Source organism: Oncorhynchus keta, chromosome 31, assembly GCF_023373465.1.
Source record: "Oncorhynchus keta strain PuntledgeMale-10-30-2019 chromosome 31, Oket_V2, whole genome shotgun sequence".
In the NCBI taxonomy this organism is placed as follows: Eukaryota; Metazoa; Chordata; class Actinopteri; order Salmoniformes; family Salmonidae; genus Oncorhynchus; species Oncorhynchus keta.
Window position 1 is genome coordinate 17,565,184 of NC_068451.1, and position 26,684 is coordinate 17,591,867.

At 41.8% G+C, this 26,684-nt stretch overlaps 2 protein-coding genes across 6 annotated transcripts; both read left to right on the top strand.

Moving 5' to 3' along the window:
• The first annotated feature begins 263 nt into the window (after positions 1 to 263).
• On the top strand, positions 264 to 14,429 carry LOC118379586 (protein LYRIC-like). 4 transcript variants are annotated; one of them, XM_035766606.2, is made up of 13 exons: positions 264 to 861; positions 1,030 to 1,149; positions 1,890 to 1,971; positions 5,301 to 5,504; positions 6,508 to 6,567; positions 6,792 to 6,950; positions 8,631 to 8,666; positions 9,304 to 9,366; positions 9,635 to 9,777; positions 10,396 to 10,506; positions 10,714 to 10,824; positions 11,049 to 11,166; positions 13,467 to 14,429. In XM_035766606.2, exons 1-13 carry the CDS (start codon positions 529 to 531, stop codon positions 13,523 to 13,525), a joined length of 1,599 nt encoding a protein of 532 aa, XP_035622499.1. In that variant the 5' UTR covers positions 264 to 528; the 3' UTR covers positions 13,526 to 14,429. The 4 variants fall into 4 exon arrangements, with proteins under 4 accessions (XP_035622499.1, XP_035622501.1, XP_035622498.1 ...); XM_035766605.2 differs by having other exon boundaries at positions 266 to 861; positions 10,393 to 10,506; XM_035766608.2 differs by lacking the exon at positions 6,508 to 6,567 and having other exon boundaries at positions 265 to 861; positions 10,393 to 10,506.
• Positions 14,430 to 14,995: 566 nt separating this feature from the next.
• LOC118379587 (lysosomal-associated transmembrane protein 4B-like) lies at positions 14,996 to 26,270 on the top strand. 2 transcript variants are annotated; one of them, XM_035766609.1, is made up of 8 exons: positions 14,996 to 15,339; positions 16,121 to 16,232; positions 17,225 to 17,298; positions 17,671 to 17,793; positions 17,967 to 18,065; positions 20,872 to 20,967; positions 23,732 to 23,794; positions 24,949 to 26,270. In XM_035766609.1, exons 1-8 carry the CDS (start codon positions 15,247 to 15,249, stop codon positions 25,030 to 25,032), a joined length of 744 nt encoding a protein of 247 aa, XP_035622502.1. In that variant the 5' UTR covers positions 14,996 to 15,246; the 3' UTR covers positions 25,033 to 26,270. The 2 variants fall into 2 exon arrangements, with proteins under 2 accessions (XP_035622502.1, XP_035622503.1); XM_035766610.2 differs by lacking the exon at positions 23,732 to 23,794 and having other exon boundaries at positions 15,071 to 15,339.
• The last annotated feature ends 414 nt before the right edge of the window (positions 26,271 to 26,684 follow it).

Genomic DNA, 26,684 nt, shown 5'->3' on the forward strand with positions numbered 1-26,684 from the left:
CCAAGCATACAATACAACAGGCCACAAATTCCACTTTTCCGGGTGGACAGTTATGGTTCAGTTTGGTTCAAGGTATGTGATTCACCATTGAGCATAGCTTTAAATCAAATATACTGATAACTAACCCCAATTAATATTGTTCTAGTCCAGGACCACCATTCTCGTCTGTATGAGGAAATTCATCATGACTTCAGAGGGACTCCTCCTTCCGTGACGTTGCACCAATCGTGCTAAGCGCTGCCTTTTTTTTCTGTTGCTCCTTAAAATCAACCTTCTTGCTTTATCAGTGGGCAAGAAATCGGTTCATCAGTCATACGAGCTGGACAAACAGCTAGCTAGCTATACGAGGCTAACCCATTTTGACGGACTCAAATGTTACATGAGTGACAGCTAGCTAACGCGTTAGCGGCTAGGTGGCTGACAAGCTAGCGATGATCGTGGTTTTATTGTTTGCACTGTCAAAACCGTTATTTTTAGCCGGCTAACGTTAACTTTTGCATATTCTGTCAATCATCGAGATCAACCCAAATGGCAGAGAACTGGCAGGACGCGACCTGTCAACAGGTCAAGTTGATAGCAGGTCGCCTGAATGAGCTTCTTTCCACTGGCCTAGATCTCTTGCACTCAGAACTCGGGGTGAATTTTGGAGTGAAGCCCGAGATTCCGCCATGGTTGATCTTCTTAGCAGCGTGCATTGGGCTCGTGCTAATGGTGGCTATGTGGGCCTCCGCATGTCGTGGGCTCTTCAAGAAGCGACCGACCATAGTTGAAGTTGAGACCGTTGAAAGCACTAAACCAGCTCCTATCAAGGTGGCAAAAACAGAGGAACCGAAAAAAACGAAAAGGAAAACTACAGAAAAGGTAACGTTTTCAATGTTTGCTTACTAACTAATTTTGACAGCTCTGTCACAGTAGCTAGCTAGTAGTAGCCGACATTAGCATGATTAGGCTAGCTAGATTAACGTTAACGTGTCACATGAGCCAAACTAATATTTGTTTTTAAATTCAGCCTTCTCTTTTGCCCCACAGAAATCACAGCCAAATGGTAGTGTAGTTGCTGAGCTACAAGAGGACGTCAGAGTGACTGAAAACAACCTGCCAGTAGTGCCACATCATTCTCCTCAAATCAAGACAGAAAAGGCTTCTGAGGTAGGCCTAATGTTGCTTTTTGAGGCAAATGCTTGTATGCAAGCCTAGGAGACTAGTGAAACAGTTGAATCTGTTGTATACAAAACAAATTCCTTTGTATGAAAAATAATTTCAGATCTGCTTGGTTATAGCTAGCTACATTATATCCCAACTTCTGCACTAAACATGCCTTGAAGATGAGAACCGGCCTTATAGCGTTTGTAGTAGAGTTTTACTAGTGATGATGTGGCTTTTAGACTAGAGGCCTGCCTCCCTTCGGGCGCCTACTGTCCTGTGGCGTGCGGTGTCTGGTTGCCAGATATTAATTTGCAGATGTAGCAAATCCTAAAGGATGGGACAGATGGTTTCCTTACCTAGCTAGTGTCAAATGTGGCTCCTCCATGATCAAATACAGCTCTCAACCAAGTTGACTGTCAGTCAATGCTCTTTATAGTTGTTTTTGGCATCAATCTGCTTTGAGGGGCTGACAATTAAAATATAACTTTTTATTTGATTTATAGCATTTGAGATTGTAAGGACTGTATAGCCTATAAATTACATGTTAAAGGCTCTTGGTAGACAGATTTGTGATTTCATATGTATATATATTTTTTAGACCAAGCTTGACAGTGTTTTACTTGATTGAGTGACTAATAACATGGGGTTTCTGTTTCTAATGGTGCAGGGGGTGATGAGTCTGTTACCACTTTCCCTTTCTTTGCCTTGTCGCATTAATCCACCATGTTGAATTCTATGTTTAGGTAAAGAAGACCAAGAAGAAGCAAAAACAGGCAGTAAAGGAGGCTAAGACTGCTTCTTCTCATGGCAAGGAATCAGAGGAAGGTATGCCATAAAACACCACCACTAATATCACCAAGTGTTTCAATCATTTGTGCATAGCAAAGCGCAGTGGGGGCTTACATTTACAGATAAATATTACGTCCTTGCAGAGAAATTTAAATGATTCATATTTTAATGTATTAGATGAAATCAATCATTCATGCATTCATAGACTAATTTTACCAGGATTTTCTTTTTTTGCGGGGGTGCACTGCCCTAGGATCAGTGTTCTCCCTTTCCAAACTTTCCTTAACATTAGAATTATTCCACAAGACTGAGGATGGATCAGCTCCAAGAGAGATCACCTATGGTTACAAATATTGAGGCAGCTTATTCTATCGCTTACCCTATAATAATGCACCAAATTCAGATTGTGCACATGTTACACCATGAAATATATATTAAAATGTATCGGTAGCTTACAAATAGTGAACTCAATTGCATTAACATGAAATTGATTTCCATATCATTAAAATATATACAGTTGAAGTCGGAAGTTTACATACACCTTTGCCAAATTCATTTAAAATCTGACATTTAATGACATTTAATCCTAGTAAACATTCTCTGTTTTAGGTCCGTTAGGATCACCACTTTATTTTAAGAATGTGAAATGTCAGAAAAATTAGAGAATTATTTCAGCTTTTACTTAATCACATTCCCAGTGGGTCAGAGTTTACATGCACTCGATCGGTATTTGGTAGCATTGCCTTTAAATTGTTTAACTTGGGTCAAACATTTCGGGTAGCTTTCCACAAGCTTCCCACAATAAGGTGGGTGAATTTTGGCCCATTCCTTCTGAGAGAGCTGGTGTAATTGAGTCAGGTTTGTAGACCTCCTTGCTCGCACACTCTTTTTCAGTTCTGCCCACACATTCTCTATAGGATTGAGGTCAGGGCTTTGTGATGGCCACTCCAATGCCTTGACTTTGTTGTCCTTAACCTGTTGAGTGTAGGGGGCAGTATTTTGATGTTTGGATGAAAAACGTACCCAAATGAAACTGCCTACTTCTCAGGCCCAGAATCTAGAATATGCATATAATTGCATTAGATTAGGATAGAAAACACTCAAGTTTCCAAAACGGTCTAAATATTGTCTGTGAGTATAACAGAACTGATATTGCAGGCAAAAACCTGAGGAAAATCCAACCAGGAAGTGCCTAAGAGAAACAAATCTCCCTTTTCCATTGCATGCCTTCTCTCCAGTTAAATGGATATCAACCCGATTCCTGTCTACATGGTGTGAACAGTCTTTAGACATAGTTTCAGGCTTTTATTCGGAAAAATAAGCAAGAACAATCACATCGCGTCAGTGGATGGCTGGGTGCCAGCAGAGTTTTGCATGCGCAACAGCATGGAGCAGACATTTTCTCTCTCTCCTATTGAAAAAGCTACGGTCCGGTTGAAATGTTATCGATTATTTATTGTAAAAACAACCTGAGGATTGATTATAAAAAACGTTTGACATGTTTCTACGAACTTTACGGATACTATTTGGAATTTGTCTGCCTGTCATGACCTGCACGAGCCTGTGGATTTCTGAACAAAACGCGCTAACCAAATGGAGGTTTTTGGATATGAAAATCTTTATCGAACAAAAGGAACATTTATTGTGTAACCGGGAGTCTCGTGAGTGCAAACTTCCGAAGATCATCAAAGGTAAGCGATTCATTTTATTGCTTTTCTGACTTTCGTGACCAATCTACTTTGCTGCTAGCTGTTTAATGTTTTGTCTGCTGAGCGATGTCCTAACATAAACGCTTGGATAGCTTTTGCTGTAAAGCTTTTTTGAAATCTGACACGCCAGGTGGATTAACAACAAGCTAAGCTGTGTTTTGCTATATTGCACTTGTGATTTCCTGAAAATGTATTGTTTTTAGTATTTGAATTTGGCGCTCTGCAATTCAGCGGATGTTGACAAATGATCCCGCTAACGGGATGGATGCGCCAAGAAGTTAAGTCATTTTGCCACAACTTTGGAAGCATGCTTGGGGCCGTTGTCCATTTGGAAGACCCATTTTCGACCAAGCTTTAACTTCCTGACTGATGTCTTGATGTTGCTTCAATATATCCACATAATTTTCCTCATGATGTCATCTTTTTTTGTGAAGTGCACCAGTCCCTCCTGCAGCAAATCACCCCCACATCATGATGCTGCCACCCCAGTGCTTCATGGTTGGGATGGTGTTCTTCGGCTTGCAAGCATCCCCCTTTATCCTCCAAACATAACGTTGGTCATTATGGCCAAACAGTTCCATTTTTGTTTCATCAGATCAGAGGACATTTCTCCAAAAAGTACAATCTTTGTCCCCATGTGCAGTTGCAAACCGTAGTCTGGCTTTTTTATGGTGGTAATTGGAGCAGTGGTTGCTTCCTTGCTGGGCAGCCTTTCAGGTTATGTCGATATTGGACTCGTTTTACTGTGGATATAGATACTTTTGTACCCGATTCCTCCAGCATTTTCACAAGGTCCATTGCTGTTGTTCTGGGATTGATTTGCACTTTTCGTACCAAAGTATGTTCATCTCTAGGAGACAGAACACGTCTCCTTCCTGAGCGGTATGACGGCTGCGTGGTCCCATGGTGTTTAAACTTGCGTACTATCGTTTATACAGATGAACGTGGTACCTTCAGGCATTTGGAAATTGCTCCCAATGATGAACCAGACTTGTGGAGGTCTACAATTTATTTTCTGAGATCTTTGCTGATTTCTTTTGATTTTCCCATGATGTCAAAGAGGCACTGAGTTTGAAGGTAGGCCTTGAAATACATCCACATGCACACCTCCAATTGACTCAAATGATGTCAACTAGCCTATCAAAAGTTTCTAAAGCCATGATGTGGTCCTTCTGTAGCTCAGTTGGTAGAGCATGGCGCTTGTAACGCCAGGGTAGTGAGTTCGATTCCCGGGACCACCCATACGTAGAATGTATGCACACATGACTGTAAGTCGCTTTGGATAAAAGCGTCTGCTAAATGGCATATATTATATTTATTATATTATGTCATTTTCTGGAATTTTCCGAGCTGTTTAAAGGCAGTCAATTTAGTGTATGTAAACTTCTGACCCACTGGAATTGTGATACACTGAATTATAAGTGAGTGGTCTGAGGCAGTTGTTAAATGACGAGTATTTAAGAGCAACTTTAGATATAATGGTTTTGGGAAACAGCTCAGAGATGTAACGGTGTTCCTAAGAAGGTTCTAACGATGAACGTAGTCTTGAGATGGTTTTGGGAAACCGGACTCAAAGCCTTGACATTCTAACAGTGGATTTGAACACGAGATGTAGGCCTATTTAAATTCCTCCAACTAACCTTCCATGTCTATCAGTATCAGGCACCTGGGAGACCAAGATCAGTAACAAGGAGAAGCGTGAGCAGCGCCGTAAAGACAAGTCCTCCGGTGACGGGTCAGGGAGCCCTGGAGGAGTGGATCCTCTGCCTAGTACTCCTCCCACAGAGTCAACCAAGGCCAGCCCCAAAGCTGCAGCCCCTGGGTCTGTTTCTGAGAAGAAGGAAAAGAAGAAGAAGAAAGGTAAAGCTAGCTTGGTCTATCTCCTTATGGTATACCTCTCTGCTGGCAAAAGGCTGCAGCTGAGCTTGGTTAAAGACTCACACTTTCACAAACTTTCTGTAAACACCAGTGGTGTAAAAAATACTTTAAAGTACTACTTAAGTAGTTTTTGGGGGTATCTGTATTTTACTGGACTATTTATATTTTTGACTACTTTTACTTCACTATGTTCTTTAAGAAAATATTGTACTTTTTACATTTTCCTTGACACCCAAAAGTACTCGTTATATTTTTGAATGCTTAGCAGGTCAGGAAAATTGTCAAATTCACACACTTATCAACCAAACATCCCTGGTCATCCCTACTGCCTCTGATCTGGCGGACTCTCTAAACACGCATGCTTTGTTTGTAAATTATGTCTTAGTGTTGGAGTGTTCCTGGCTTTCTGTAAATAAAAAAATCAAGAAAAAGGTGCCATCTGGTTTGCTTAATATAAGGAATTTATACTTTCATTTTCACTTAAGTACATTTTAAACCAAATACTTTTAGACATTTACTCGAGTAGAATTTTCCTGGGTGATTTTTACTTGAGTCATTTCTTTTAAGGTATCTTTACTTTCACTCAAGTATGGCAGTTGACCAGGTGGACAGCTAAGGTACTTTTTCCACCACTGGTAAACAGACTAATTTGGCATCCAGGGAGACTGCTACTCGGTCTTCTCCTGTTATTGAGTTCTGCTGGTTCCCTGTTGATCAGACCTGCTGTAAGTACATACCCTGGAGGACTCTGAGCGGGAGAGAGGAGAGAGAGAGAGGTGCTGCTTGTCAACTGCTCTGTTAGCCTAGAATCCAAACTGACATGTGTTTTCCCACTGAAACAGTAGAGAAACTGAGCATATAAGTTTGGATTCCAGGCTACTGCTCTTTTTGTGTTGACCTGCTCTCCCTTTGCAAATAGGAAATATAAATGTATATGGAAATATAGCTACAGCCTTGCCTTCAAACAACACTGTTATTTCCCAAGGAGAATCCTCCAAAACCAAAGCTGAGAAAGCAGATGCTGTTGCTGTAGTCAGACCTCAAGGTAAAAAATACACATTCATTAAAATTAGCATCTGATTAAGGGTTAGGAGAGAAGTTCATGAAAGGGAGAAGTCAAATCATGTCCCATGTTAAGAAAACAAATTAGCTACATGCTCTTACTTGTACAGTACTTGGTTGGAGTCATTTTCTTTGGCAAACTATTTAAAGTGGTGCCAATGTGTGGATGTTCTTGAAGGTTGTTAAATGTGTGTGTGTTGGTGTCAGCTATCAGCAGTGAGGAGGCTCTGGTAGTGACTGAAGAACGGCCTGACCTTGCTGTGACAGCCCAAGAGGCCCCAGCCCTTACCATTTTTCCTGATGAGGGGCACTGGACCACTCCTGAGAGCAACCAAGACACCGCTGTCTGGGGGCAGGGGACTGAAGGTAATGATAATAGTAATATTTCCCTGGAGTATGCACTGCATATATACAGTTGTGGCCAAAAGTTTTGAGAATGACACAAATATTAATTTCCACAAAGTTTGCTGCTTCAGTGTCTTTAGATATTTTTGTCAGATGTTACTACGGAACACTGAAGTATAATTACAAGCGTTTCATAAGTGCCAAAGGCTTTTATTGACAATTACATGAAGTTGATGCAAAGAGTCAATATTTGCAGTGTTGACCCTTCATTTTCAAGACCTCTGCAATCTGCCCTGGCATGCTGTCAATTAACTTCTGGGCCACATCCTGACTGATGGCAGACCATTCTTGCATAATCAATGGTTGGAGTTTGTCAGAATTTGTGGGTTTTTGTTTGTCCACCCGCTTCTTGAGGATTGACCACAAGTTCTCAATGGGATTAAGGTTTGGGGAGTTTCCTGGCCATGGACTCAAAATATTGATGTTTTGTTCCCCAAGCCACTTTTTCCTTATGGCAAGGTGCTCTATCATGCTGGAAAAGGCATTGTTCGTCACTAAAGTTGCTCTTGGAGGATGTGTTGGTACCATTCTTTATTCATTTCTGTGTTCTTAAGCAAAATTGTGAGTGAGCCCACTCCCTTGGCTGAGAAGCAAACCCACACATGAATGGTCTCAGGATGCTTTACTGTTGGCATGACACGGGACTGATGGTTGCGCTCACCTTGTCTTCTTCGGAAAAGCTTTTTTCCGGATGCCCCAAACAATCAGAAAGGGGATTCATCAGAGAAAATTACTTTACCCCAGTCCTCAGCAGTCCAATCCCTGTACCTTTTGCAGGATTTTTCTCTGTCCCTGATGTTTTTCCTGGAGAGAAGTGGCTTCTTTGCTGCCCTTCTTGACACCAGGCCATCCTCCAAAAGTCTTCGCCTCACTGCATGCAGATGAACTCACACCTGCCTGCTGCCATTCCTGAGCAAGCTCTGTACTGGTGGTGCCCCAATCCCGCAGCTGAATCCACTTTAGATGGTCCTGGCGCTTGCTGTACTTTCTTGGGCACCCTGAAGCCTTCACAACAATTGAACCGCTCTCTTTGAAGTTATTGATGATCTGATAAATGTTTGGTGCAATCTTACTGGCAGCAATATCCTTGCCTGTGAAGCCCTTTTTGTGCAAAGCAATGATGACGCCACGCGTTTCCTTGCAGGTAACCATGGTTGACCGAGGAAGAACAATGATTCCAAGCACCACCCTCCTTTTGAAGCTTCCAGCTTCCAACTCAATCAGCATGACAGTGATCTCCAGCCTTTTCCTCGTCAACACTCACACCTGTGTTAACGAGAGAATCACTGACATGTCAGCTGGTCCTTTTGTGGCAGGGCTGAAATGCAGTGCAAATGAACTGAATCCCCCAAAAAAACATTTCCATGGCAAACAGGGATTTTGCAATTAATTGCAATTCATCTGATTCATGTCATAACATTCTGGAGTATATGCAAATTGCCATCATACAAACTGAGGCAGCAGACTTTGTGAAAATTCATATTTGTGTCATTCTCATAACTTTTGTCCACGTCTGTACATATAATCAAATCAAACTTTATTAGTCATATGCAGGGGATACATAAAAGTTTACACAGTACAATTACATTTTTACTGGCAGGAGTTTTTTCACTGAGGTTTTCTTTTGCGATGTGTTATTAGGAGGATGCACTGTCATTGATGTGGGGATAACATCAGGTAATAGACTGAATGTTCGTTGTATACTCCTGGTGTAGGATCACCTTTTGGCCTCTAGATGGCATGGTTTACAGTACAGACAAGTATACTGCCCTAAAAAGGCAAAATGCACAAACTATGAATTTGGTCAAAATATTTGATCTGTTGTAATGGCATGTATATTATCTGATTAATATGGTATTTAGCTTCCTGACACAAGAACAAGCCAGTTAATCAGAGTGTATCATGGAGTATCAGAAATGGCTGTCTGTCTAGACAGAAAAATACAAGTCAGGTTTTTCAGTAAAACAAATACTTAGTTACTGCGTTTTGCCTTTGTAGGGCAGTATATATATTTAATCAGATTGTATAATATGAAAAAAATTACCTATTAAAACTATTTAAAAAATCATATGGCCATATTAGTGTGAGTGTATTGTTGATAGTCCGCCATGAAGCCAAGTCGATGTGTGCTCGGTCTAAAAACAATTGTGCTTTCACCCATTAGCTGTTCAAGGAATTAGGTGTTAGGAATTAGCTGTTAGGTGTTCAAAGGTTAGGGGGTGGGATGACCTGAAATTCTGCTTTCACAAAATGTTTTCAAATTAAACACACTTCCTTGCTCTTTTTAAAGCTTTTAGATGTGATTTGTTTTTAGAACCCCAGCTGCTGTGTCCCAGCCAGCCTAAGCCCCAAGTGGAAGATGAGTGGTCTGGTCTGAGTAAGTAAAACAACTTTACACTGGCAATAAAAGTCAAATAGCAGGGATTATAGAACAGGTCGTGGCACATAATTGGTTATATCTTGATCACATAATGAGTAGCTATACGGTTTGCAAGGTGATCAGTGATTCTGCACAGTCCAACTGTATTGTTGTCAGGAGACTGCTGTAGGAGTGAAAATCATCATCTCTGTCTGTACCATGTGTTGTAAAGGTTGTGTATTTGTGATGTGTTATAACTAGAGCTTTCCTCTGGATGTGTTTTCAGATGGTGATGGGTCTGCTGCTGCAGCAGATGGGTGCTCTGACTGGAATGCCCCAGCGGAGGAGTGGGAGAACTATGGGGAACTCCCTGCTCCAGTAGAGGCTGTCCCCCCTGCCCTCGAGGAGCCCCTGCCAGAGACTGCCAAGGTTAGTCGCCAGTTGTGACATCACTTTTTAGGTGCCCCTCACGAGAGGTTTCTAACATCAAGGGCCTGTTCCTGGTTAAATAAATAACATGCGTTATATTTAAATACTCTAAATATAATCTAGGGAAGTTGAGGAGAGAAAGAAACCATCTCCAGCGATGTTCCTGGTTAAACAGAACATTTCATCATGGAGAGAGATGTCAGGGATTTAATTTAAATGTTGCATTTAAAAACCTCTAACCTTATGCATATGTGAGGATAGACTGACTGGTAGTGTGCACTACATTCTTGAAATGGGACTAGTTTGACAGCAGTGCAACAGTTGCTTGCAAAGACCATGCTCTATCCTCTACAAGGTTCTGCACGGAGTAGTAGTAGTGATTTGGGGATTTTCGTTTTAAAAGCCTCTGACGAACAAAACTGCACATTTACATTTCAGGAGCCTTCTCATGTATAAACAAATATCTGCTGCTTACTGTACGCACTCCCCTTGTTATTATTTTGACTTTTTAAGCTCAATTTGGGGAAAGGTTGTCAGGTTAAGTTGATTTGGGTTGAGCAGTCTAGATCTGTCAAATATTTGATTTAGTTTTGTACTTTGAATGTTGTTTCACAGCAGGTATCTGAAGAGAGAGAAAAGGCAGAGACTACTGCTGATGGAACTGGTAAATTGAAAAAGAAGAAAAAGAAGAAGAAGAAGCAAGCTGAAGATGCTGTAGTTACTGTCCAGGTAACACCGTAGACTAAGCACTTACTGGATTCCTATAACATTATTACGATGTTACTATAGCAATTAGTCTTATTACACAGGAATAGAGCAACTTAATTTAAACTGTTACCATCACTCATTAGAACTATATTGCTGAGTCCCTCATTGGGTCATTGCTACCTGTGACCTTCCTGATTGGTTCAAATTTGGTCTGTCTGTTATTGACAGGAGTCAGAGGACCCAAGTAAAAAGGTTGTTACTGAGGCCAAGGTGAAGAAGCAGCCAATCCAGGAGCCTGCTGCTCCTACTGTCCAGGCTGTCAACGCTGCTGCTGTGAAGGTTGGTGACACTGTTCTATTGACCTCTGTCTGCGTCTCAAATGGCACCCTATTCCCTAATAGTGTACTTCTTTTGACTTGGGCTCGTAAGGACAATAAAGGAAATAGGGTGCCATTTAGGACACAATTTCTGTCTGTTTAGTGGATCCCTGTTGGCCCAAGAGCACCCCCAGAGGCAGAGGTTCTTTACAGCCTCTTTAATCCCAAGGTTTCCTCTTCCCCCAGGCAAGAGTGGAGCAACCAGTGGTGGTTCAGAACACAGCCCCCATCGCACAAGTGCCACCCCAACCTGCAGAGACAAAGCCTACTGCCAAGCAGAACAGTCTACCTGCTCCAACACATAGTAAGTGTATCAGTGTGAACTAAGTGTGAATCACACTGGAGTCTGGTCTAGTGGTAGTGCTGCAGACCCTGGACTACGTATCTCCGCCAGCAGCTGGGGTCCGATCCCAGCATACACCTTACTTCACTTTATACTTTCCTCTATTCTGTATCCCCACTCATTTCTTGCTATACTATGATCACAATAGAAACATTAATATTAAAGAAGGAATAGCTTTACCTTGCCCTCAAACCATTCAGATCTAGACAAATTAGTGGGCTGCTTGGTGTTGTTCCTGGGCAGGGCTGCCATGTTGTGTGAATGATTGGGCCACCAAGCTGCCTGCTCACCTTCTTCCTAACCAGATGTCGTCCCCTAGTTGTGGCAACATGTAGCTATTCATTTCTGGAGGCGTAGGAAGCAGCTAGGCTAGGCTATTACTACCAGATGTCCCCTCCCTCTATTCAGTCTGATTGGCTATCCCAGCTCTGAACTAGTGCATCAGCCCTTTTCTTTAATGTATCAATCATACAGTTGCAAAATTTCTGTAAGTTTCCCAAAATTCTCAGGTTTTCCTGAAATCCTATTTAGAAGATTCCTGGAATTAATTTTGGAATAAGAAGGAAGTCCGGGAATCCTCAGAGGGAAAGTTACTGAAATGTTGCAACCCTAAAAACACAAGGCTGTATACAGGCAGGGCTGCAGTTCTCTCTCAGCCTCCACTCAAACTTCACTACACTGTGCATTTTCTCAATCCACTCCCCCACGGGGTTGCACCTTTTTGTTACACTCCAGTTAATATCCAAGCTAGAGGTCGACCGATTAATCGGAATGGACAATTAATTAGGGACGATTTCTGTATTTTTGGACACCGATTATGGCCGATTGCACTCCACGAGGAGACTGCGTGGCATGCTGACTACCTGTTACGCGAGTGCAGCAAGGAGCCACGGTAAGGTGCTAGCTAGCATTAAACGTATCTTTTAAAAAACAATCAATCTTAACATAATCACTAGTTAACTACACATGGTTGATATTACTAGTTTATCTAGCTTGTCCTGCGTTGCATATAATCTATGCGGTGCCTGTTAATTTATCATCGAATCACAGCCTACTTCGCCAAATGTGGGGTGATTTAACAAGCGCATTCGTGAAATTAAAAGCACTGTCGTTGCACCAATGTGTACCTAACCATAAACATCAATGCCTTTTTTAAAATCAGTACACAAGTATATATTTTTTAAACTGCATATTTAGTTAATATTGCCTGCTAACATGAATTTCTTTTAACGAGGGAAATTGTCACTTCTCTTGCGTTCTGCGCCAGCAGAGTCGGAGTATATGCAGCAGTTTGGGCTGCCTGGCTCATTGTGAACTGTGTGAAAACCATTTCTTCCTAACAAAGACCGTAATTAATTTTCCAGAATTGTACATAATTATGACATAACATTGAATGTTGTGCAATGTAACAGCAATTTTTAGATTTAGGGATGCCACCCATTCGATAAAATACGGAACGGTTCTGTATTTCACTGAAAGAATAAACATTTTGTTTTCGAAATTATAGTTTCCGGATTTGGCTTAATGACCTAAGGCTCGTATTTCTGCGTTATTCTAAATATATCTGATTTGATAGAGCAGTCTGACTTGAGCGGTGGTCGGCAGCAGCAGGTTCGTAAACATTCATTCAAACAGCACTTTCTTGCATTTGCCAACAGCTCTTCGCTGTGCTTCAAGCATTGAGCTGTTTATGACTTCAAGCCTATGAACTCTGTGATTAGGCTGGCAATACTATAGTGCCTATAAGTGCCTATCCAATAGTCAAAGGTGTATGAAATAAAAATGGTTTAGAGAGAAGTCCTATAATAACTAACTTAACTTCTTACTTGGGAATATTGAAGACTCATGTTAAAAGGAACCACCAGCTTTCATTTGTTCTCATTGATTTTATTGATGTATTATATTAAGTTAAAATAAGTGTTCATTCAGTATTGTTGTAATTGTCATTACAAATATATATATATAATAAATAAATAAAATTGCCCGATTTAATCGCTATCGGCTGAATTTGGTCCTCCAATCGCTATTGGCGTTAAAAAAAATCATAATTGGTCGACCTCTAATCCAAGCCCTTGATTGGATGATTTAGGTGGTAGTACTGGGCTTGAACAAAAATGTTCACTCTGGTGATCCTTCTGGAATGGATTCTACACACTTCCTTGTTCTAAAGTCTTATTTGTTTGTTTTATTTTTTAACAACCTGTATCTTGTCTTAGGAGTCCTGTATTGTAAGACTTATCTCCCTGTGTTTTTCCCCATAGAAGAGAGCCAGCCTTCCAAACCAGTGATGAAGAAGAAGCGGGCAAGAAGAGAAACATGAATTGGAGTCATGAACATGAAGTGTTATGCAAAATACTTTGGATAAAACAGCTGTTCATCCTGTTTGTGCAACATTTAAATACTTGCCCTTTTAAAAAAACGGAAATATCAAACTTCTAAGTTCTGACCGGCCAGCTTCATGTCCAAAATGCAGCCTGGTCAAGCAGACTGGATCTAGATTAACTGTAAAGCTAAATTCTGCGATTCTGATCAATATCGTAGTGTGGGCACACATATGAAAACTGTTTTCCAATTCCAATGAATCTTTCGAACGATCATGTTTGAGGATTAGACATCTAGAAAATGACTAATAAATCCTGATTTAATAGTGATTGGGATGTTGTGGCTTTGAGATTAATATTATAGAGGAAGGTTCAGCTGAGTCACGTTAACATTACTGGCCTTTATTCTGCAGTCTTTGTTTGCTGTTTATCATTAACCATATTGGTGCAGTGACTCATGCTCAAAAGTTCAAGTCCAACACTATAGGGTCGTGTTCAATAGGACACATGGCAGCAAACTGTTTTGAAAGGGAAAAACTAAATAAGCGATTGCTATCTGACCAGTTTAGGTAGTCCTCCCCGTTTCAGTCCATGTTGTATTGTTTGGTGCCTAATGAACACGACCCAAGGGAATCATGTTTAGCATTTGGGTGCAGGTGGTGTTAGTGGTATCTCTACTATTCTGCTGTACATGGAAAAGAGACATACTTTCAGTTACTTGCTGTTATTTTGACCATCGGTGTTGTGCTCAGATGTGTAGTTGCTTCTACCATTGATGGCTGTGTTGTCCTGTCCACCCGTGGTTGATGATTCAAAAGTCCTTTACCTTTTGTAACCTCTTTGTAATAAAAACGCTTCAAGCCATATGTAAAAAATAATACAAAATAAAGGCCCTTTTCTATATTTGATTTGTCCATTTTGTATTTCTGTTTTCAGTTAACGATTTTTTCAGTTTGTTTTTTTAGGAACTGATTGGTGTGTAGTGAAAAGTAATGTTTAGTCCTGTAGACAGGATGGTTTCAAACTGCTTTAATCAATGATGTACTTGTAATGATGCAGTAATCAGGAATACAATTTGATGCCTTAATTGGTTGGGTAATGTAGGCATGTGCTCTACCAACAGTTTTGATGTATTGTCTTATGTTGGGCCATGTTTATTCTGCACCCTGAACCTTTCTCCACTTGTCTTTCTTCCTCTGGAAATGTGAATTGCTTCCATTTCTCCTGATTGTGGACAGTAATGTCTGTTGAATTATTTAAGTTGTGTTTGATACTTGTCCTTTACCTCTGTCTTTATTGTCAGAATGTTCCAAATGCAATAGATTCAAATATGCCATTTCTGTTAATTTCTACCATAAAGATCATAAAGAAAGGCATTGTGACGTGTGAATATTCTCATTCAACATATCCCAATAAACATAGCAGGCAGCTACAGTACAACTATTTAAATTTCCCGGCTTTGGTGAGGGATGATGGGAACATTATTCTCGAAACAACTAGTTACATCACCGGCTCTTGATCCTATCCAGCTCAGGTCACATGCTCCAATGTTTGCTACTTGCCTGAGTTGATCACTAGAGCCGGCGCGAGGGTGTTATCGCTAATAGCAGACGACACCGCGCTTGCCGGAGAAGAAATTCACTTCGATCTATTTGGATTGTTTATCATTAACAGTTATATATAGATATCTGTGAAGTGCCTCATCCTTGGATTGTAAAATATGATTTCCCCGTGGGACCGATGGCATTCCACCAGATGCTGCCTGTGCTGTCATGTCCGCACCGGCACCGTTATCCTGGGGGTTTGGTATATGGTGAGCATTCACAGTCGCTATTATTCACAACACTATTTAGATTGGCTCAACAACCAACAAAAACAGTGTTATTATTTGTAGGACGTTTTTCCATGTTCAATGTTAATTTTTATCCAGCAGAAAGTAGTCTCATTGTGCTTGGCTGCAAGTGATAACATGTATTTAATGGATTGTTTTAATTATGGACGAACAAGTTATTCCGCTAAGGAGTCCAAGAAGGGGTTAACGTAACCAAACACCAGTGGGGAAAAAACGTTAATGAATTGTTCAGTACACTCAGCCCTCCAGGACAGGTTACAGGTCTTGTGTCAGTCAGGTAGACGCCTTTAGGCTATGGCAATAATTCATTTTCCATTGTGCACTTATGTAGAATTAATTCAAAAGTTAATGCACCATTACTATCCTTGTGGAGTCCTTCCATCATGTTGACATTAAATTGAATGTCAGCCTACACTGCTGAGTTAGAGGTGGTTCACTCAAATTATAAAATGACTATTTCCTTACCTGGAACACAGCCAAACAGTTCCTAAGTAATGAATCCTATAATTAAGTAATTTGGGTGAGCAAGTTATTATTGGGTGAGCTATTATGTATCTGTATCCTCCTGTCAGTCAGACTGGTCCTGATGTCTTTGTGTTTAGCTGATCAATGCCATCAAATGCTTGTGGAGCCTTTCCTTCATGTTGAAGTTGAACCTTTCCCTAACGTTGATCTATTAATGTGTATCCTATTCCGATCTTGTTTGTCAGTCTAAATGTCCTTATGTCTTAATGTCCTTTAGCTGATCAATGCGGTGGTGTTACTCATCCTCGTCACGGCCCTGGGTGATCCTGACCAGTACCATCTGACCAGCGCTGAGCTGGCTAACGACTTAGATGACATGGATGACGCCAGTAAGTAGCCTATAGCTTTATGCTGGGATAGATGTGTGACGCTGCATAGGCCTACCCACGCCTCCTTAGTAGCCTGACGGGCCAGTGTGTTTGTGCTCTCGCCAACTCCTCTGTCTGTTGTGTATGTGATGACAACGATGGAAACTACTATGGCGTTACGTATCAATGCCAAAACTACTGGTTTTAAAAATCACTTGATATCATTGAAAGCAGCCAATAGTCAGTATTTCTCTCACTTCACAATAAAGCCGATCAAATCTCTGTCCGTGGGCACGCATGTCTAATGTTCAGTTGTGTTGGGTATTTTCACAGACTTGCTAAATCAGCTAGGTCTTGCCCAGGTTGGAAGTGAACTGTAGCAGCATATGCTGGCCAAATGAACATGTCTGCCATTGGTTGTCTGTACAGTAGTGTCTGATTGAAACTGACTGAGTTGACCCAGTTCCAGTCAGATTAAGCGGTCCTGTGATCTCTTTTGCCATTGGTCCAACTGGCCCTGCATTAGGCAGGCCATAGAAATATAATTACTAGAACGGCCATCCCTGTTTAAATCAATGTGCCATGACAGGTGGAACTGCACATTTCTATGAGGCAGGCAGTGATTCAGTTCAGGCTAGTTACAGAACTAAAGCAGACTGGCTTTTGTTCTGTTCTGTTGGAGCAGACTACTGTGTTCTCTGGGCTGTGCACAGATGGACAGGATTACTGTGACGCTGACAGTCGGTGACATAGTATTTTTGTTTTCTGTGAAATCCACTCAATGTCATAGTATCAAGATCAGGTTACATCTACTCAGAGCAAGTTGGGTCATTTTCACATAATCAGTGTCAAACTAGGAATGAGCTGAGTTTATTATAAGATTATAAATTACTGTGAGATTAATTCAATCACCACCCAAGGGCAAACACCAAGTGATTTTCTCATCATTTGCTACAGTTATTAATTTATTTGAATGCAGACCTTGTATACAGTATGATTCCCTTCTATTCCAGACATGTGTATTGCTTCAGCGATCTCGTTGCTGATGATACTAATTTCTGGGATGGCGACCTACGGTGCGTATAAGGTAAGTAAACGTCACATCAATAGCGTTCTGCTGTTGCTTGTACTGGTATATGTCTGCTCTCGTAAGAATTAATACAGATGAAGACACTAGGAGGATCGTCCAAATATAGTTTACACATTATTGTCCAAATGTAGTTTAAAACCAAACTTTCAAATCAAGATTTACAGAGATGGTCTTGAATGGCTGGGTCCCACTGGAGGAAGTTTACCAAACCTCCCACCAGAAACACATTGATTTACGTTTAATGCATCGTTCAGAACGTTTTGTTTGAATCATTGTTTTTTCAGATAGATATATTAGTCTTTCCTGCAGCTGCAGCTCTTCAGATGCTATTCCCTCGTGGCTAACATAAAACGTTTTTTCCTGTTTCAGCAACATGCTGCTTGGATCATCCCATTCTTCTGCTACCAAGTCTTTGACTGTGCACTGAACACCCTGGTGGCTGTTAGTATTGTGGTCTACCCCAACACCATACAAGATTACCTCCAACAACTGGTAAGAAGGACTCCAAAGTCAAACTATTATTCTAATAAAGTCCCTGAAATGACACTCTTGCCTGTATAATGCACTAGATAGTGTGCCATTTTTGATGTAGCCACCACACTCTTTACCCCCAATCTCACTGCAGCTGATTTTGTCTGTCTGACTATCTGGTGTCACCCTCACAGCCTGAGAACTTCCCCTACAAAGAGGACATCATGGCCATGAGCAACGTGTGCTTGGTCTTCATCGTGCTCCTCTTCATCGGATGCATTCTCACCTTCAAGGTAACTGCTACTGAACTGACAAAAGCACATTTCCCTACCACAGATTCCTAACACATTGTATAAGTTTTGTTACTTACTGTATGAGTGACAAAACGGTGCTTATGCTGTGTGAGAGGAAAATGTTGTTCATCTGGGTAAGTTATTCAGGTTATTTTTATGGCAGAAACCTTTGCCGGACGGACAGAGGGTTCTGCAGAGGTTCAAACATCTGTCAGGAGCCGTTTCACAAGGCTGTTTTCATAACACCATAATGGGAGCCATTGAGGCAGTGCCCTTGTCAGTGTTGCTCTTGGCCCATCCAAGTTAGAAAGCTTTCACATTAGCTCTGACAAACTGTCAGATGATGCCAACTACCAATGTCCCAACACACTATACAACTCTGTTTTATGGCATTGTAAAAGCCCCTGTAAATGGCCTGCTAGCTCTATTAGGCTGCCGCGACAGAGCTCCTGTGTCGTACAAAGACCATCCAGATGGAGGGAAACAGATTGAGAGAAAGAGGATGTGTTTTATTTTTATAGACTTCAGTAAGGCTCTGTGTCACCATGTAAAACTGTGGAGATACCTTACTGAGAGCATCTTAATGCAAACATGCTATAATAATGCGGATGACCACACGTTTCTATTACTTCTGGTCCAATCCAAAAGTAAGGGTTGATACGTAGCTCAGCTGTCAGTGAGTGATAATTGTTCTGTATAGATGTTGCTACCTCTACCAGCATATCATCCACAGAGGGTTGACGATTGTATGTGAGTTTAGCAGGTTGAGGAATGTCTTTTGGAATTTCTTACAGAATGTCTATAGACCGTATATACCATATGGAGGTCTACAGTTTTTACTGCACATTGTTGAAGAGACCGTAAAATTGACAGAGGTGTCAATTCATTTAAGTGGTGTGTGCAGTGGGATATATATAGAGCATTCGGAAAGTATTCCGACCCCTTCACTATTTCCACATTTTATTTTAAAATTGATTTAATAAAACATTTTCTTAAGCAATCTACACACAATACCCCATAATTGCAAAGCGAAAACAGGTTTTTAGAAATGTTTGCACATTTTATTAAAAATAAAAAAGATACCTTATTTACATAAGTATTCAGACCCTTTGCTATGAGACTCTAAATTGAGCTGAGGTGCATCCTGTTCCCATTGATCATCCTTGAGATGTTTCTACTATTTGATTGGAGTCCACCTGTGGTCAATTCAATTGAATGGACATTATTTGGAAAGGCACACACCTGTCTATAAAAGGTCCCACAGTTGACAGTGCTTGTCAGAGCAAAAACCAAGCCATGAGGTTGAAGTAATTGTCCGTAGAGCTCCGAGACAGGATTGTGTCGAGGCACAGGTCTGGGGAAGGGTTCCAAACATTTCTGTAGTATTGAAGGTTCCCAAGAACACAGTGGCCTCCACCATTCTCAAGTGGAAGAAGTTTGGAACCACCAAGACTCTTCCTAGAGCTGGCCGCCCTGCCAAACTGAACAATCGGGGGGAAAAGGGCCTTGGTCAGGGAGGTGACCAAGAACCCAATGGTCACTTTGACAGCACTCCAGAGTTTCTCTGTGGAGATGGGAGAACCTTCCAGAAGGAGAACCATCTCTGCAGCACTCCACCAGGCCTTTATGGTAGAGTGGCTAGACGGAAACCACTCCTCAGTAAAAGGCACATGACAGCCCACTTGGAGTTTGCCAAAAGGCACCTAATGAACTCTAACCATAAGAAACGAGATTCTCAGGTCTGATCAAACCAAGATTGAATTATTCTATGGCCTGAATGCCAAGCGTCACGTCTGGAGGAAACCTGGCATGGTGGTGGCAGCATCATGCTGTGGGGATGTTTTTCAGTGGTGGGGACTGGGAGACTAGTCAGGATCGAGGAAAAGATGAATGGAGCCAAGTACAGAGGTCCTTGATGAAAACCTGCTCCAGAGCACTCAGGGGCGAAGGTTCACCTTCCAACAGGACAATGACCCTAAGCACACAGTCAAGACAACGCGGGAATGGCTTTGGGAAAGTCTCTGAATGTCATTGAGTGGCCCAGCCAGAACCCGGACTTGAACCCGACCTGAAAATAGCTGAGCAGCGACGCTGCCTATCCAACTTGAGAGAGCTTGAGAGAATCTGCAGAGAAGAATGGGAGAAACTCCCCAAATGTAGGTGTGCCAAGCTTGTAGCGCCATACCCAAGAAGACTCCAGGCTTTAATCGCTGCCAAAGGTGCTTCAACAAAGTACTCAGTAATGGATCTGAAAACATTTGTAAATGTTATATATAGAAATGTGCAAATTCTAAAAACCTGTTTTGGCTCTGTCATTATGGGGTATTGTGTGTAGATTGATGGGGAGGGGGCAATTTAATCCATTTTAGAATAAGGCTGTAACGTAACAAAATGTGGAACAAATCAAGGGGTTTGAATACTTTCCGAATGCACTGTGAATACATACAGCTGAGCTCAGTCCTAGACTGTTTTATAGTTGCCTACTGCTTTACCAGATGATTTTGGCTGGACAGGACAGAACCACAGAAAGCTACCCAAGCTTGTTTTTGTGCCACTCTCCTGAATGAGCTGTACTATACTATACCTTTCTGCAATGGACTGGACATTGAGTCTTGTAATTTTGTGAATGAATGACACCCCTCTGCATTGGGCTGGAGATTGAATCTGAATGCTTTCTGAATTAATTATACAGTACCCCTTTGGATTAAGATGAATATTTAGCCTTTGACAGATACTGTACCTTAACTTTATCAGCAGCTGACATTTCTTTTCTTTTACGTCTTTGACAATGGTTTTCCCTTTGCAGGCGTACCTGATAGCGTGTGTGTGGAACTGCTACCGGTATGTGCGTGCAAGAAGCACCACAGAAGTCCTGATATACGTCACTACTAATGACACCACGGTAAGTCACAGGACACAAGCATCTATTTCAATTGCTGTAAAGTACATAAATGACAATTCCTACATTATGACATGGTGGGTTTGTTTTTTTGTTTTCTACCAGTCTGCTGTAGTTACTACAGGGTAATACAATGTAGTATATTTCCTCTGTTCAGTTAGTTGGGTTTGAAAGAAACTGATATATACTCAAGACAAACCACCTCTGTGAATGCTAACCACCTTTTTGACAGTTATATTTTTCCGCAAATATCGACATTGCATTTACTCCTACAATAATGTTGTAATTTCCAACTCAAACAGCAGCTGAAAAAATATACTGTTTCTGTTATTCACTCTAACCCTTTGCTTGCAGAGTTGAAAACAATCTAGATGTTTACCAGTGCTGTATTATCATAATATATCTTTTTGTATTCATATGATACATCTCATCTACTCTATAATCACCCTCCCTTCCTCATAAACTCCCTCTGCTTTGTGCTTTTCATTCTGGAGAAATCTTTAGATGTTTTTTTATGACAGATTTATCTCGGTGTGATGCTGTTGTGTGTTTACAAAGAAAACATAGAAACCTCACATCCAATGGAAAAAGGATGAACTTAATCCAGGTCACGGATCAGGTTCATATTATGCGTAGGTTAGGTTCCCCTCAAGACGGTGAGGGAGAGCACATTCCAACAGTTAAGCCATCATGTCAGTATAGGAAGGAAGTATAAAGTTGTAGTAAGTTGGGCTGTAGTAAGGGGCTTTGCGTGGATGAGGCTCCAGTCCACACTGGCAAACTCATTAATATGGCTACAGTACATTGCAGTACACCTACTCATTGAAAAGATCTCGGTCTGTCTCTCTCTTTCTCCTACTGGTATCATATAGCCCAAGCTTGGCCACCTGGCTGCTTATCCTCTGCTTCCGCTGCAGATATTACAACACGTTATCCACTGTTGAACCAGGGGAGGGGAGAAATACAGCCTGAAAACATGGCAAGGATCTAGTTTAGCGATCAGACCGTTGCAGCACTGCTCATCCAGCTAGCCTGAGGGAAGACTGTTACTGTGTGATGTCACAATGCAGGTGTAGGAGAGGAGAGTAAGGTGTTGTCAGAACAGTGTTTGTACCTCAACGATGAGAGTCAGAACAATACCATTATCAGGACTTTTTGTTCTACCAGTAGAATGTGTCACTATATACTGTTGTAATTGACAAGAGTTTGATATCTAAAAGGGATGGAGTAGGCTTAAGTAAATTACATTTTTATTTGTCCCCAGAATATAAACCTTATTCCAAGCCACTACGAATGGTTCATGATGCTCATGGTTTGTTTTGAACATGGAGAGCACGGGCCGGCTATAGATGGAGAGCGCGGGCCGGCTATAGATGGAGAGCGCGGGCCGGCTATAGATGGAGAGCGCGGGCCGGCTATAGATGGAGAGCGCGGGCCGGCTATAGATGGAGAGCGCGGGCCGGCTATAGATGGAGAGCGCGTGCCGGCTATAGATGGAGAGCGCGGGCCGGCTATAGATGGAGAGCGCGGGCCGGCTATGGATGGAGAGCGCGGGCCGGCTATAGATGGAGAGCGCGGGCCGGCTATAGATGGAGAGCGCGGGCCGGCTATAGATGGAGAGCGCGGGCCGGCTATAGATGGAGAGCGCGGGCCGGCTATAGATGGAGAGCGCGGGCCGGCTATAGATGGAGAGCGCGGGCCGGCTATAGATGGAGAGCGCGGGACGGCTATAGATGGAGAGCGCGGGACGGCTATAGATGGAGAGCGCGGGACGGCTATAGATGGAGAGCGCGGGACGGCTATAGATGGAGAGCGCGGGACGGCTATAGATGGAGAGCGCGGGACGGCTATAGATGGAGAGCGCGGGACGGCTATAGATGGAGAGCGCGGGACGGCTATAGATGGCCCGCAAGTTTTTAATGTTTCAGTTTAAAATGGACATGTGTGATACAATCTCTCTTTGGGCTTAGTTGTGGTCAATTTACAGCATACAAACTATTTTTATGTACCGGCCCCCAGACCAAAAATCTAAATCTAGTTTTTGTACCATGTTGTGTTGCTACCATGCTGTGTTGTCATGTTGCTGCCATGTTGTGTTGTCGTCTTAGGTCTCTATTTATGTAGTAGTGTCTCTTGTCATGATGTGTGTTTTGTCCTATATTATTATTATTATTTTTATCCCCCGTCCGCGCAGGAGGCCTTTTGCCTCTTGGTAGGCCGTTGTTGTAAATAAGTATTTGTTCTTAATTGACTTGCCTATTTAAAGAAAAAATTATTGCCTACCCCTTATGCAGAGGAATGACGTGATGTTTTGGTCTAGAGAAGCTGAGGCCCTTCAGGTCCTCGATGTGTAAAACACCTTAGCTATGAAGGGACTGGACGAGACTGCTCTTTTTAACCATTCAAATCATTAGTCAAATGTGCTAGAAAAACAACATACTGCCTGCCATGCTTTCCGTAGGTCTAGGCTTTTCAATTAAGGCTTCCAGTGGGCAAGTGGTCAGACAATATTCTGGTAGACCACCAGTCTACGAGAGTGTTCTGATTCCCTACTTCTCTCCTGAAGTGTGCACTCCCTTACTCCCCTCCTGAACTTAAATGCTGTTGATTGAGGGATTTAGAGGAAGTTTCCTACACCAGTCCATTCCTTTTAAATCTATCGTGGGGATAGACCGGCTGCACACTTCATGTATAAAGGTAGACTGCAGCCGTCTGTGTATTACTGACAGGTTATTATAATCAGGGACACTGCGTTGCCTTCTGACAGGTGGCGTTACTCCTACACGACGCTAAGCCCTCGAACAGAGCAGATGGAGTCGCGCTATCTGACGTAAGACAATATTGGGGATAGCCTACTGTAGATGTGATGTCTTCCACATTTCTGAAAGTCGGTATGTCTGGACTGAGCGGAGCCACCGAGGGGGCGGTTTTCCAGACACACATTGCTTTTTAGTCCAGGACTAGACCTAATCTGTGTCTGGGAAACCACCCCGTGAAGTATAGCTTCAGGACATCAAGCACAATGTGTAGTGTTAAATCACTGGTCTGAGATCAGAAAGGTCCACCCTGACATGGACTCCAGTCTGGACTGTAATGCCATTATGCCCCTAACCAGTGCCGTACTGTTGTGTGTGAGGATGACAATGGCATTCTCTAACCATATTTTACAGTATCCACTGACGGTGTTGTCCATCGAAAATGCATTGAATCATAGATGTTGCTTACAGTATGTCTCTGTGTCAGTAGGAAAACCAGGATGGGTTACATACATCTGAGACACACACACACACACACACACGGCCAGCCATTTCCCATGATAGTATTTGGTTGGTTCCCCAGAGAGAGAGAGTGTAGTAGTCTGAAGAGAGGACATCTGAGACGGAGTTCTACTTTACCTCGTCAAAGACACAGAGGAATTGGCTGACTGAACCTGACTCATGTCAGTAAGATAGGATGTGAATGTAGTCTACAGTGGACTTGACTTGCTGTCTGAGAACCACAGTCACAGCCTGGAATCCAAACTGAATATCACTCTGTTTCACTTCACTGGTTTCAGTCTGGACCCGCTCCAATAGATTTGGACCACATTCATTCATGACCCTCTCTATAGATTTGGCCTCTCAATAAACTTGTACCATATTCATTCACGGTCTCCCGTTCTCTCTCTTCGTCTTCTCTCATTTCTCTCTGTTCTCCCATCCAGACTATTATATAATCATTACATATCTGTTTTGAAATCATCTGTCATCCTCTCTATATATGACCATTGTGTCACTTCTGAGAGCTCACACTATTTTCACTTTATCCTCAAGAGTATATTTGACCAATTGCTGTTTGACCCACTACCAATATTACTGCTTGTAGTCTTTGCCAGTGACTAAATATATTGTAACCATGTCAAACAGTTTTGAACACTTTGTGTTCTGTTGTCAGTCACACGTTAGAGGAGTCTGGTCTTGATCACCCTTTATTCTGTATTCCCAGGTACTGTTACCCCCATATGATGACACCATGTCTATTCCATCCAAGAACGCTCCTCCCCCCTATGGGGCACCCTACATAGCATGAAGAACCTGGGCCGCTGTTCTGCTGACCAACTGGACCCCTTGTTACTACAGCAACCTGACATTCCAACCAGACCTGGGTCAACAAATAATATTTGTTTTCTTTCCCATACACTATGCATTTTATAGTTGGCATTTGATAACTGTCACACTGGGTGTGTGGTGTTAGCAGTATTTTAATAAAGTTTACAAATATATATACTTTGACCCAGGTCCCAATACCACTGATTCTTTCCAAAACATTTAACCTACACACATTTACTTACTTACCTGTTACTGTGATGCTGTTTAACATTATACTGTTGATTTGGAGTTATTTATTTTCACTGATCTACAGTTGAAACATCGAGCAGGAAAGAGTTAAAATAGGAGCACGCTAGTAGTGTGTGTAATAGCAGATATATATTTTCTTGCTTGTACTAAACTGTACTTCTACATGCTCTCTACTGTCAGTCCTAGTCCAAAGGCCACCCACCAGAAATGTGTTTCCATGGTCTATGAAGCAAGTACTTGTGAGAGACCTACACAAATCAAATCAGGCACTGACCCCCCCCCCAAAAAATATATATATATTGCCCATGATTTAGGCTGGTCCCAGATCTGTATGTGCGTTGTCATGTATGGCATGACGATTACAGTCAGAGAAGTTGGCTAAAGCACACACAGATCTGAAAACAGGCCAGTGGGGATTGTATCCTCGACTCAAAATATTTATTTGTTCTGCCCATTATCACTGTTCGTTGTTGGATTTCCTTTACAAACAACTTCCTTTCTGATAGGGTGCACTGAGAGAATGTATGAAGTGTTGCTATGCGCGGAAGGATTCCAAAGATTTAAAGCACCTACCTGTAATCTAACTGATGATCGAAGAGCAGAAGTCATATCACCAAGTTACTCGTACGTTATTGTTTAGTGTGTGTAGAAAACTGTCATTAGCCTGAATTATTACAACAGGACAGTGTTGAGTTGACCTTTATTTTAAAGGTGGAGTTTTAGGACTTGTACATTTGATCTTATATCTGTGTTGATTCCAATAAAGTAAAAAGTGGTGGTCCTGTTTTTTTAATTAAGTCAATGTAAGTGGACTGGTCTGCTCTGCCGGATGCAGTTATTGGCAAGCTGTTCCCCAGACGGGGGGGGGGGGTCCTCTGAGGACTCCGTCACATTTAACCATCTGCTGCTGCAGCATAAAAAGACACTGAAGTTATATTTATTTGTCCATTAAAAACACATTTATTTTGACGGACAGATCTTGTGTTTTTATTTTGGATTCTTAAGTGTCGTGCTGTGTGTTGTATTTACTGTGCATTTCATTGTAATATGTTGTACACTTTATCAGTTCTAGGACAGGGGCTACGGTTCTGTTTTTTAAAAGTGGTTTGAGACAAATCCACCATAGTATTATTGTGTTACATTACATCACTGCTTGTTAGGCCTATGAGATGACAACCACAGGGAAAAGTCTAGGACTAAAAGGCCTAGTTCTTTCTTCGACTGGCACTAATTCTGTGATCCTTTCCTTACCTCATAAACCTGAATAACGGATATTCTCTAGGAAACTTGGAAACTATTTGGCCATTGACTTTAAGAGCTGTTAGGGCCATAATGTTGTCATTGTAAGACAGGTAGTCTATTTTCAGGATGATTGACGTTAAG